Source organism: Ranitomeya imitator, chromosome 9 (assembly GCF_032444005.1).
Source record: "Ranitomeya imitator isolate aRanImi1 chromosome 9, aRanImi1.pri, whole genome shotgun sequence".
Taxonomy (NCBI): Eukaryota; Metazoa; Chordata; class Amphibia; order Anura; family Dendrobatidae; genus Ranitomeya; species Ranitomeya imitator.
The window spans coordinates 57149808-57162810 of record NC_091290.1 but is presented as its reverse complement, the minus strand read 5'-3'; the positions used below and the strand labels follow the sequence as shown (position 1 = coordinate 57162810).

Sequence of the window (13003 nt, the reverse complement as noted above, 5' to 3'; positions counted from 1 at the left end):
GCGAGTTTTTCTCACACCCATAGACTTTCATTGGCGATTCTCAGTCGATATACGGTGCAAATCGCAGCATGCTGCGATTTCTCTCGCACGTATAATACGGCCGAGACAAAAATGGATGATAGGAGCTGCCCCATAGATTAACATTGGTCCGAGTGCTATGCAATTTTTTTATCACATCGCACTCGTCCGTATTATGGTTTAGTGTGACTCTGGCCTTAGTAAGATTTCTGACATAGCGAATACCGACACTCATCATCAATTTGATGAGCGGTGGTAACTGCGACCCCGTCTTACCACTCCTCCACACATTCCGGCAGAGCTAGGGGAAGCTGGAGTGAAGATGCCAGAAGTCTCAAAATGTTGCACCTAAGTTTTGCGACTTTTCAAAATTCTTTCCAGAATTCTGGCATGAAAGCTTTGATGCATAGGGCCCATTTGTTACATACAGCCTCCCCCAGACCTGATCAGTGGGGGTGGCAGGTGTAACAATGATAACAATGATCTGTCCTATGGATAGGTCATCGACTTCACTGCCCTGAACAACTCCTATAAAAGGGATTTCTGGAGAAAAAAGTTATTACCTATCCAAAGGATAGATTTTAAATATATGATTTTTGGGGGCTAACTGCTAAGACCCCCTCACTAATTTGGAGGACAAGTTTGGTGGTGAAAAAGTTGTTACTAACTGACACCAGGAGGAAGTGACCAGCGCTGATGATCTCTGACTTCCTAATCTCAGTTAGTCGGAAGGAAGTGAGAGTGAAGCGGTAGCTGATTGGCTGCAGGGCTGCGGGAATATGGCATAACAATGTCACTTGAGAAGGAGTTGTCTGAGTAGTGGACCACCCCTTTATGGTAAAATATTTATAAGAATATGTGTGTTTATATGTAACTATATAGCAGTAATGGCTACGGCACTTGCACCCGATGGCTCCTTTGTCACATAAGTGGAGTCCACTATTATTATGGCACATGTCAAGTGAGAGGTTTTGTTAGAACATTTGCACTGGGGCCCAGGTAGTTAGACCTGTACAATTATGATTGATTGTTGGAACCTCTTTGTATGGAGTGTTTTACCAGACATTCACAATGCAGGCAGTAGTCCAAGTCAGCAACGTAGATAGAGCCATTGGTAAATATGTGTCCATTCAGAGAGCAATCTGAAGAAATGCAAAAATAAAAATATGTCTTTTATCAGTGCTAATAATTTCCATAGAATTTCCACAATCCATAAGTCTTGTGGAAATATACAAAACAGTAACTATTATAAGGCTATGTGCACACAGAGTCTTTTTGCTGAGTTTTCAGAGCAGGAACTGAGCAGAAGCTCCCAAGTTTTTAATGAGTTTTGAGATTTGAATCTTACTTAAATTGAAAAGTTAAATTTTATATTACATATCTACTTAACATGGTTTTCTATGTTAGCTGAGTTTCGAGATTTGAAAGAAGATATGGAGAGTTTACACAGTTTCTGATACAAAAATTGCTTTGAAAAACTCTGTGTGAGCATAGGCTTATCATAGGAATCTGTCAGCAGGTTTCACTACCACAAACCAAACACATTTGTTACGTCTCTGTAATCTAGAATCAATCCATACATTCATTTATGTATCACTTCTTTCTGTTCCACTCTATTCAATTTTTATGCTAATGAGCAGCAAGTGCAGGACTTGACCCGAGACTTACAGCTCTCAATCTCTGTCCAATTTTCCCACTCATCCTTGTCCTTTGCTCCCTGACTCACAGGTTACTTTTGTCTGATTGACCTGCTTTCCTACAGGCAATCTCGCGCATATGCTGTCACTCTGAGTCCATATGACATAGCAAGATCAGGACCATGAATTTGCCCATAGACCTCCCCTTCTAAGAAGATGACTGGCATGGGACTATCAGTGCTTGAGCGAGATTTGCAGTGGGGATACAGGTCACTTGGAGAAGAATGATCTATCAATCAGGCAGCAAAGAACGGCAACTGGTGGAGAAATTTAGAAAGAGGCATAGATATGTCAGTGCAAGGTCAAGCCCCCCCACATGTGTGGTTTATTAGTATAATAATTAAATAAAGGATCACTTTGAAATTCAAAGAAGAATTACAAAACAAAGGTATAGATTGATTCAGAATTATCTAACCATAGATACGTTTGATTTGTGGTTGCAAACCATGTTGACTGATTCCTTTTAAGAATACTATTCTTTTCACAAATTTTTTCCAATGAGATTTTCTCCAACGGAGAGTCACGTGGCCATGAAACTCAGACGAGGATCGTAATGCAATACTCGGACTGGCTGTCGGCTTTCCCAACCTGAACGTGACATCTGCATAGAAATACATGCTGTTACACTTCTGTCAAGAGAGCCAACGGCCAGTCCGAGCATTGCGTTGCAATCGTCGTCCTAGTTATACGGCTGTGTGCCTCTCGCCTAACAGTGAATATCAAGTGGACTGAGTTTTGTGAAGTTTTAGCACAGAACCTCACAAGAGCTGCATATTCACTTAAATAATATTCACTATTTGTTACAATATAGATGTAGAAGAGATAAAATATATTGCCAACAATACTCAACCAGAAACAAATGGCAAATTCTGCAATAAATTTTACCTGAATTTTGATCAGTTTCGTAACTTGTTATCTTTGTTTCTTCCAAAACTGTGAGTGAAAGCCTTGTGTTAAATGTCCAATGTGGAAGATGACCTGAAGGACTTGATGAGGAGATTGAATCCATATCAGTGTCATATGCCGAAGATGATGACATGATAAGATCATGTGGAGACTCATGGAGATTTTCTTCTCTGGCAGTGACTTCAGAGAATGTTGTGAGCGTTGAAGGAGGTTTGGAAACCTGTAGTAATTGTTGTAAGGAACTAATGGAAGGTGATGGTGAAAAAGATGACTCAGAAGATCCTTGAGACATACTATTAGGAGACTGATTAGTGACAACTTGATCATGGAATATTGAGGTAGAGTGACTTGTTGAAAAAGGTCTTCTGGTGGTCCCTGAGAAAATCGGAAATACGGCAGAGGTAGAAATTGACAAATAATCAGTGTTTAAAATGTCACTATGTGATTCTGGAACAACTTGTATATCTGTTGTTGGTTTTGATTGAAGATCAAGAAGGGTTTGAGAAGTTCTATCATTGTTAGCCAATTTTTCATTGTCAAATGATTGGTGACTTGGGGCCTCAGTTTGAGCAACAAATCTGGGAAGAGCTGAGGTAGTGGATAAAGTTATGGAGATCCTCTGTGACATCAGTTTCAAGTTTAAGGACAATCGACTAGGTAGGGGTGAGTTAGTAACACTCAGTAGCTTAATTGGAGCATTGCCTTCTTGTATTATTGTATTTTGCTGAGAATGTTGTATCTGTTTAGTGTGAAAAGATCCTGGGACTTCTAGAAAAGATAAATACATGATCATAAATCATCTAAGGACTTACATGGAATTTTGTTACTGGACATACCATTCAGACAGTCCCGAGTCTTCTGCTCACATGGAGTACAAGAACCTTCTCTCTCTTCACAATGAACATTTCCAGCCTAGGGATGGAAATCTGTATAAACATCACTACATCTTTGTAAGATCCAGATTATTTGTATGTCCGTCACAGATATCTCAATCTCACCAAATTTCATTCTTAGTAGTCTATAGATGTCTTATGTCTATGGCCAGCCTAATGGGGTTGACCATTGTCTGGCCAAAATTATAAAATGTGTTAAACTGTTGAGTTCTGTCGTATCTAGAGTTGGTGCAAATTTATTCACATGTCACAAACTGGTCTATGGCCGCAGGAATGGGAAAGAGAGTACCACCTCTTACCTGACTCTGGTTCTTTTTTGATTAGCCAGCCTGACGTGACATCATTGTGGCAATGTAATGTTGTGCCATGCTGGCTAATCAAAAGAAGAGCAGCAGATGTCGTCAGGTAAGAGTTTTTACTCCTTCTCCCATACGTGTGGCCTTACAGCACTTTTGTTGATAATGGAATGGGACATGGGAGTCTATTCACTCCAACTCTAGCTATAACCAATCAAAGTATTTACATCAGAGCTGTGACACCCCCTACTGCACATGGATCAGCATTGTAAACAGTGGATGACTGTATTGTCCTTGTCCATAGGCTTAAGATAGCAGCGGTCTTGTGATTTACCCAACAGCTGTCTGCCCTTCTGCGCAAGTACTATACAAATGACAAATGGGTTCGGTGCATGGGCAGACATAGGCAGCAAAATATCCATTATCGGCACAGTCAGTACTGAACGCCATCTTACTCAGCCATCTTGAGTCTTTTGGATAGGGGCAGCCATTGGCATCAGGGGGTTTTGAAATGCAGAGCAGAGGTCAAGAATGGGAGCATTTATGTTTAATTATGTCAGGCCACAGCTTTTTTGTGGCTTCCTGAAGAAGTCAGAGAACTTTGAAACGTGTTGAAAATAAACCGTACTGTTACCCTTTATACTGTATATTGGATTGTTTTAAGGACACACAATAAGCAGCACAGGTTACCCACACCTCCTACTACACTAGACCACAGTTTGGGACATTTTAGAAATTCTCCAACCATTTTAAGACTAAATATTCTAATCCAATCTATCAGTAGGGTCAAATGAAGAAATTTGCATGAGATTTGATAGAAATTAGTGGATACACTTACAAAGCAATGACATACAACACAGGGATCAGGCTTCAGTATGTAGGAACCTCCATTCTCAAGAATATGTTCTTCAAAGGCACACTCTGATGTCAGAGAGGGACAATATTATCATCACTTTACAAATGCTTCATTATACAACACAAAGTGGTAAAAAACAGCTAAAATAGAGACTACGCCGATATAAAATAAAAACTGAATTGTGAGATGAATCAACTTGTGTGAATGTGATGCAAATCGGTGCCAGAGGGAGTTCTTGCCTACAAGGAACCCCTCAGTACTTCCTGTAAAACATTTTCTACCCATACTAAAAGTGGTAAGTGATTGCAATGGATTGACAATTTTAATGTTTTAGTTACATTGACAATAGGGTCTTTGTAACCCATATATTACAGACATAACTTATATCTTATAGAAATATAATTCATACCTTCACAGGTCGCACAGCATTCTCCTGGAAATTTATATGGATGGGAGCAGGAGATGGAACAGGAGATGGCTTCACATTGTACTTCACCAACCTCATGATAAAAAAGAAGCATTTTCTAGTAAGACAAAAAGACTGACTGGCACTTCCAACTAGTGTGAACAGGTGCAAATGTAACACCCCAGGTAACCGGTTGTTACAATGATACAACCAAAAAAATTACTCCAACAATAAATAAACTATGATCCTCTTCAAATCCAATAACTAAAAACCAATAGAGCAAATGAAGTAGCAACACGATCAAAAATTATAAAAAAATCTATAATTTTTTATTGTAAATAGCAAAAAGTAGAATAAATTTCTCACAGGAATAATATCATATACAATAAATAACATGGGGTACCTTTCCCCAATAATCATGGACAATCAAGAGACAGAACATATAGAGATCTATGACCTATAAGACCTGCTATCGACACATATCATGATAATAATATGGATTCAAAAAAGAGGCAGCACTCCATTGTTAAAGTGAAAAAAAGTGGAAGGTTTTAATCAACCCACATAGCCGGGCGACATTTCAGCTCCATCTGAGCCTTTTTCAAGCCTGATGATAATAATATAAATATTCATCCTGGTAATTAATGTAAATCTGTATGTTTAAATGACACACAGTGCCAGCATGCCTATCCATATATATTTATGTCTCTAATAAATCCGCAGTGCATATAACAACTACCTATTATTCATTGCCTAAGTATAGGGCTGTAAGAAAATAACATAGCCACCGTGGCTCTATAAGTAGCTATACAAGATTACAGAATGAATTCAACAATTACCTGCGGCCATATCTGTAGCAGGGTAATGGTCATGTTACCAGTGGCTATGCTATTTTCTTACAGCCCTATACTTAGGCAATGAATAATAGGAAGTTGTTCTATGCACTGCGGATTCATTAGAGACATGTATATATGGATAGATGTAACAACTCTGCTGGCATCATAGCATGGCCTCTCATCTCTCACTCTATCTTACCCACTGCTCCAGGTCATGTTGCGGTTTCTGTTTCTCGCCAGCTCCATATTCTGTGCCTCTTCTCTCTGCATGGTTCCTGGCTGTGTGTATAGGGGGCGGCGCCTGAACTCTCTGGTTCTTATAGATATCAGGTGCACCTGTCTAATCTGTTCCTGACCAATTACCAAGAGGCCTCCAGTATTTAGTGCAGCTCAACCCAGTGGACTGGGCCTGTGCAATGTGTTAGCTCAGTTTGTGTTTTGCTCCTGAGTTTGCCAGGCCTTTCTCTGTGTTACTCCCTCTCTAGTGGTCTTTTGCGGTGTTCTTGCCTTGATCTTGTTGTCTGCCCTCCAGGAGGCAGAAAATCCTGGTCCCTGTGTCTTTGTTCTTGTCCCTTGTCTTGTTCCATTACCTTGTCTTAACTTAGTCCTATCTCAGTCTCCTTGTCTGTGGATTCCTTCCCTGCTGTGTCTTTCCTTGTGTTCTTAGTCTATTTAGGCTCTGCACTCTTGTGGCTCTGCCTGCTCTGTACCTTTGTGGCTTTATCTCTGCTCCGCACTCCTGCGGTTCTGCTCTGTTCTACTCTGCTACGCTCCCGTTGCTGCCGTAATCTCTTGCTGCAGCTCCTCTCCGCATTCCTTGCGGTTCCGCTCTGCTTAGCTTCTGCAGAAATCTCTTGCTGCAGCGCCTCTCCGCATTCCTTGCGGTTCCACTCTGCTTAGCTTCTGCAGAAACCTCTTGCTGCAGCTCCTCTCCACATTCCTTGCAGTTCCGCTCTGCTTAGCTTCTGCAGAAATCTCTTGCTGCAGCGCCTCTCCGCATTCCTTGCGGTTCCACTCTGCTTAGCTTCTGCAGAAACCTCTTGCTGCAGCTCCTCTCCGCATTCCTTGTGGTTCTGCTCTGCTTAGCTTCTGCTGCAGTAATCTCTTGCTGCAGCTCCTCTCCGCACTCCTTGTGGCTCTGCTTTGCTTCTGTTGCTGCTCCATCTCCTGCTGCTCTACCATTCCTATCTGCAGCCTTGCACTTCTCTTCCTGTGTGAACAGGTCCCAACCTGATCCTTCATTCTCCGTTCCTTCTGGCTTGTTTCCGTACCTGCATCTCCTGTGTGAACAGGTCCCAACCTGTTCCTTCATACTTCATTCCTTTCTGCTTGTTTTCTTACCTGCACCTCCATTGTGAACAGGTCCCAACATGTTCCTTCATACACCACACCAACCAGTCCTGTGTTCTCTGCCAGCCCTGTGTTCTCTGCCGTGTCTCTGCCAGCTCTGTGTTCTCTGCCAGCTCTGTGTCTCAACCGTGCCAGACTACTCGTCTGAGTTTCAGCCATGCTCTTCTGCCAGTCCTGCCTGATGCCCGCACCTGTCCTAGTGTTCCTGTTCTCCAAGTGGGATCAGCAGCCACAGTCAGACACCACCCTGGAGTAGCAATTGGCAGCTGCCTGCTGCACAAGCCTGATCTCACCATTAGAGGCTCCAGTGAAAACCCAGGCAGCTGTCGTAGTCACGCCCCTTCCAGGGTAGTCTGGTTTGTGGGGCTACAAACCCCCGAGCTCACGCCCACCAGTCAGGGCGTGAACGTGACAATAGGCATGCTGGCACTGTGTGTCATTTAAGCATACAGATTTACATTAATTACCAGCATGAATACTCATGTGTCGATAGCAGGTCTTATAGGTCATAGATCTCTATATGTTCTGTCTCTTGATTGTCTATGATTATTGGGGAAAGGCACCCCGTGTTATTTATTGTATATGATATTATTCCTGTGAGAAATGTATTATACTTTTTGCTATTTACAATACAAAATTATATATTTTTTATAATTTTTGATCATGTTGCTACTTCATTTGCTCTATTGGCTGTTACAGTGATGTTGCCTTCCTTTCCAGGGAGGGCAATATCATGCTTGGAGGCAAGAAGGATTCTCTTTACCAGGTAACACACCCACATTCAACACATTCCGAATCCAGGCCAGAAGGGGGAGCTCTGAACCCGTATTCAGGGGAGCTTCCCTCAGATAGTTATATCCTGGTCTGGAGGAGGAGACAGTGAAGGAAGAGGAAGTCTGACAGAGGAGCCGTGCAGCCAGGACTGAGCTGCAGCTCCAGGGAAAGGAAGTGAACCCGAGGGGTTGAAAGTGGTGGAGCTACTGAGGAAATGAGCACAGTGGAGAAGGAAAGGGGCTTAGAGGGGAACTGTGACCTTGCACCCTCAGAGCCGAAGCGCAGGATCCATGCACCGGGAGCCAGAGGCTGTGTTGTACTCTAGGACGCATAGCAGAACCGGAGGACATAGGATTGCATGTTAATTGCCCACATCATGCCTGGAGGTGAAGAAGCACCCGAAGAGCCTGGGTCGTGATAGAGACCCTATAAAATGGCTCAAGCTGCCCATCATACAGGTACCTGTCTCAGGGCAGGAGGGAGAGGACTTTGCCAGTAGCTACAGGCAGCAAGGTCCTCGCAAACTAGCGCAAATAGGAAGGCTTATGGACCTCACCTGGAAGAGGGATACACGATTGCCTCCAGGCCGGCTGGACCACACCATCACCTGTTCCTGGTACCCTGGACTGTGGACTGCTACTGCCAGTAAACCAGGTAAAGGCTTTACAACCCTGTGTCCTCTACTTATTTGCCGGCATACATCATCCTTGCCCAAACACCTTTGGAGCCCTGGGGACTCCGCTTCACCTGTGGGAAGCGCTTCCATCTTGCTGTAACATCACCCCAGAGAACCCCTTTAAGCAGTGTTGGTCCCCTTTGACTGAGAAGCACAGGTGGCGTCATGAATAGACTTTATTTCAAAATACCCCTTAAAGACCTTTCCCCTTTAATAGAGTGCCCAGGCCATGGACCGGGTTGCAGCCACCGTGACATCCCCTTTAAGTGCACCCAGACCCGGTACCGAGTACCCCACTGCCCAGGCGGGCGACTCACAAACTAGGAGCAGCCATCTCCATATACACTAAATAAATAAAGTTGCCCTCTGTAGTGTTAAAGCATGTTAATATGAAATATGAATAGCAATAGTGGATACATAATTTGGCTGCTCCTAGTATGCACCTGTTCACACTAGCTTGGAGGTGCCAGTCAGTCTTGTCATTTGTATATCAGCTCTGTGACCGAGCACTCCTCCCTCCAGCATGTGGTAGATTTAAATTGCAACAGAGCCCTACATACCCATAAATTCAGGCTTTGGAGAGAGGTATGCACATCTACCCAGAAATTCAGACTTCAGTCTTAGAGAGGTATTCACAGGAGACAGGACCCAGCAGATCTGAGACCGCCTTGTCGTTGGCTGTTGGGCATGCATGAATTGGCCAAATTATGTGCTCCAGAGTCTCAGTTTTGTCCGAATATCCAGAAGCAGTAATGGTATTCATATTTCATATTGACATGCTTTAGCGCGACAGACTGCAACATTTTTTGTTTATTTTTTTTTCTGCCTGTCTATCAGCTGTGCTTGCCAGCAATTGCCTGCCAGTACATCAGCCGTGCCCGCCTGCACCTGCCTGTATATCAGTCATGCCTGCCATCACCTGCCTTCCAGTATATCAGCTGTGCCCGACTGCACCGGCCAGTATATCAGTTGCCTGCCTGTACATCACCTGTACCTACCGGCACCTTTCTGCATTCCAGCAGCAGCTGCCAGTACCTGCCTGTCTGTGAATCAGCTGTGCCAGGCAGTATAAGTACAGTACCAGCCTGCACCCGCCATTACAGTGTCCTGTCCCTTGGGGATCAGCTGCTGTGCATCCGAGGTCTGCCCTGGAGTAGCACCTGGCTTCCATCTGGAGACAATCTAACCCCAGCATCAGGGGCTCTAGTGAAAAGTCGGGCTTTCGCTTTGCCACACCCCTCCAGGCTCTCCTCGGTCCATGCCACAGTGGGTCCACAAACCATGTGTGCCTCCTGTGCCCGTTACAGGTGGAAGTGTTATAATTTGGGTTTGAGCTCCCCAATGTTATGTCTTGATGCTGGGACATAAAAAAAAAACTTCAGCTCAAGCCATTTCTGTCAACTAAATTGGCAGCTGAGTGTTTCCAATTACTAAGAGAGGAGGAATAGGATCACAGGTTCACCTTCATATGATAAACAGTATGAAGGATTTTTAATAAGTTGTCAGTCATCTCCCTTTAGTCAATGTGTCACAATAAGTTTGCCATCTACATGGAGACAAAGTGCAATGGATTTTGAAATCCTGGGGTGGATGAAAAGAAGACCTGCTATCAACGGGGAATTTATAGGTGTGGATTCCAACACCAAATAAGTAATCTCCATTCTTGAGTCCACTAAGGAGTCTAGAACATGGTCAGACACAGACAATTTTTAAAATGAACTTTCGTTTGTGGGAAAACCCCTTTAATGTGACCGGCTTCCTCTGCCTGTAGACACATCGCGCATCTGCCACCGGCATCAGCAGAATTATTCACTGCGCCTGTGTGGAATTCACACAGGCGCAGTCATTCAGACCGCCGCCATCTTTGGGTGTTCCACTGGTGGTACCACGCAAGAGGCTGCGTATGGTGTATACTGTGTGTGTGTGTGGTGCGTACGGCATATACAGTGTGTGTGTGTGTGTATGTGGTGCATACGCATATACAGTGTGTGTTTGTGTGTGTGTGGTGCATATGGCGTATACAGTGTGTGTGTGTGGTGCAAGGATGTTCTGCTGGTGGTACAGTGCAAGAGGCTGGTACCACCAGCAGATTCCATATTGAGACACCCATCACTTGGGTGTCCCAATATGGCAGTCGGTGAACTTCCGCCGCGTTGAATTCTGGGATCCAGACCAGGATGTGAAGACATTACAAGGTAATTATATATATATATACTAGATGGTGGCCCGATTGTAACGCATCGGGTATTCTAGAATATGCATGTCCACGTAGTATATTGCCCAGCCATGTAGTATATTGCCCAGTCACGTAGTATGCAGCACAGAGCCACGTAGTATATTGCCCAGCCAGGTAGTATATTGCCCAGTCACGTAGTATGCAGCACAGAGCCACGTAGTATATTGCCCAGCCACGTAGTATATTGCCCAGTCATGTAGTATGCAGCATAGAGCCACGTAGTATACAGCACAGAGCCACGTAGTATATTGCGCAGCCACGTAGTATATTGCCCAGCCATGTAGTATATTGCCCAGTCACGTAGTATGCAGCACAGAGCCACGTAGTATATTGCCCAGCCACGTAGTATATTGCCCAGTCATGTAGTATGCAGCATAGAGCCACGTAGTATACAGCACAGAGCCACGTAGTATATTGCGCAGCCACGTAGTATATTGCCCAGCGACGTAGTATACAGCACAGAGCCACGTAGTATATTGCCCAGTCACGTAGTATATTGCCCAACCATGTAGTATATTGCCCAGTCACGTAGTATACAGCACAGGGCCACGTAGTATATTGCCCAGTCACGTAGTATATTGCCCAGTCATGTAGTATATAACACTGCCCACGTAGTATATAGCACAGCCCATGCAGTATATAGCACAGCCCACGGAGTATATCACACAGCCCACATAGTATATAACACTGCCTATTTAGTATATAGCAGCCACACGGTATCTAACACAGCCCATGTAGTATACAGCAGTGTGGGCACCATATCCCTGTTAAAAAAATAATTAAAATAAAAAATAGTTATATACTCACCCCCTGGGATCCACTGAAGCTCTGGCGATATGCGCACGGCTGCCGCCATCTTCCTTTCCCAGGATGCATTGCAAAATTACCCAGATGACTTAGCAGTCTCGCGAGACCGCTAAGTCTTCTGGGTAATTTCGCAATGCATTGCTGGGAATGGAAGATGGCGGCTGGCTCGAGCGGCTCGGCGGACTACGGAGGATGAGTATAGCAGGTTTTTTTTTAATTATTTTTAACATTACATTTTTTTACTATTGATGCCGCATAGGCAGCATCAATAGTAAAAGGTTGGGGACACACAGGGTTAATAGCAGCGGTAACGGAGTGCGTTGCCCGCGGCATAACACTGTCCGTTACCGCTGGCATTAACCCTGTGTGAGCGATGATTGGAGGGGAGTATGCGGGCACCGGGCACTGACTGCGGGGAGTAAGGAGCGGCCATTTTCTTCTGGACTGTGCCCGTCGCTGATTGGTCGTGGCTGTTTTGCCGCGACCAATCAGCGACTTGGATTTCCATGACAGACAGAGGCCGCGACCAATGAATATCCATGACAGAAAGACAGACTGAAGTGACCCTTAGACAATTATATAGTAGATACCGTAGATGTTTCAATATTGCTGAATTTCCAATGGAAAGGAAATCACTCACCTGACATGTGCACTGGGTACAGGGTTCACTTTCCAGTGAAAATGTTTGCTTGTTTAGCACTTTCCTTCCATCATATGTGCAATCTGCAAAGGCATGAACAGGTTTATGTCATGGACCAAAAGTAGGAGATACACAAGCCACCCAGCCCTTCTCACCTCGACAAACCGGGCAGCATTCTCCCTCATTGTGGAAAGGATAAGTACAGTTAGGAGCACATTCAATGGGCGAGCAAGCAACAGTACCCACCTGTACAACAAGAATAGCATCTGTTATATATATGCCGGCTGAGGATTATTGATGCCAATACATTCATCAATCCAGTTTATTCTTCCAATACTTCTTACCAAGCAAATACATGTGAGGCAGGGATCTGAGTATGAAGGGAAGCTCTCATTATTCTTATATGTCTTCCTTCCATAGGAGCAGCCTTTAAAAAAAGAGCCAAGAAACAATTTTTCATTTCCGTTTTCATGCAAAAATATAGTTGAAGGTACTGGATGACTTCAGGAGACCACAATGAGCCACGTTACCCACCCCTACCTGTTATATAGTATTCATAATTTTTTTGGGGGTACAAATGTACCATTACTCCTTAGATTTACCCGCAATAGC

At 44.0% G+C, this 13003-nt stretch overlaps 1 protein-coding gene across 1 annotated transcript in view; it reads right to left on the bottom strand.

Annotated features, from left to right (window-relative positions):
- VWCE (von Willebrand factor C and EGF domains) overlaps nt 1–13003 on the bottom strand; it is a 152136-nt gene that overhangs the window by 24126 nt on the left and 115007 nt on the right. The window contains exons 19-26 of the mRNA XM_069740406.1: nt 12736–12818; nt 12547–12637; nt 12392–12474; nt 5076–5166; nt 4649–4731; nt 3458–3533; nt 2601–3389; nt 1078–1160 (exon numbers count right to left, since the gene is read on the bottom strand). Of these exons, the coding sequence (XP_069596507.1) occupies nt 1078–1160; nt 2601–3389; nt 3458–3533; nt 4649–4731; nt 5076–5166; nt 12392–12474; nt 12547–12637; nt 12736–12818 (1379 nt within the window). The remainder of the gene's footprint in view (nt 1–1077; nt 1161–2600; nt 3390–3457; nt 3534–4648; nt 4732–5075; nt 5167–12391; nt 12475–12546; nt 12638–12735; nt 12819–13003) is intronic.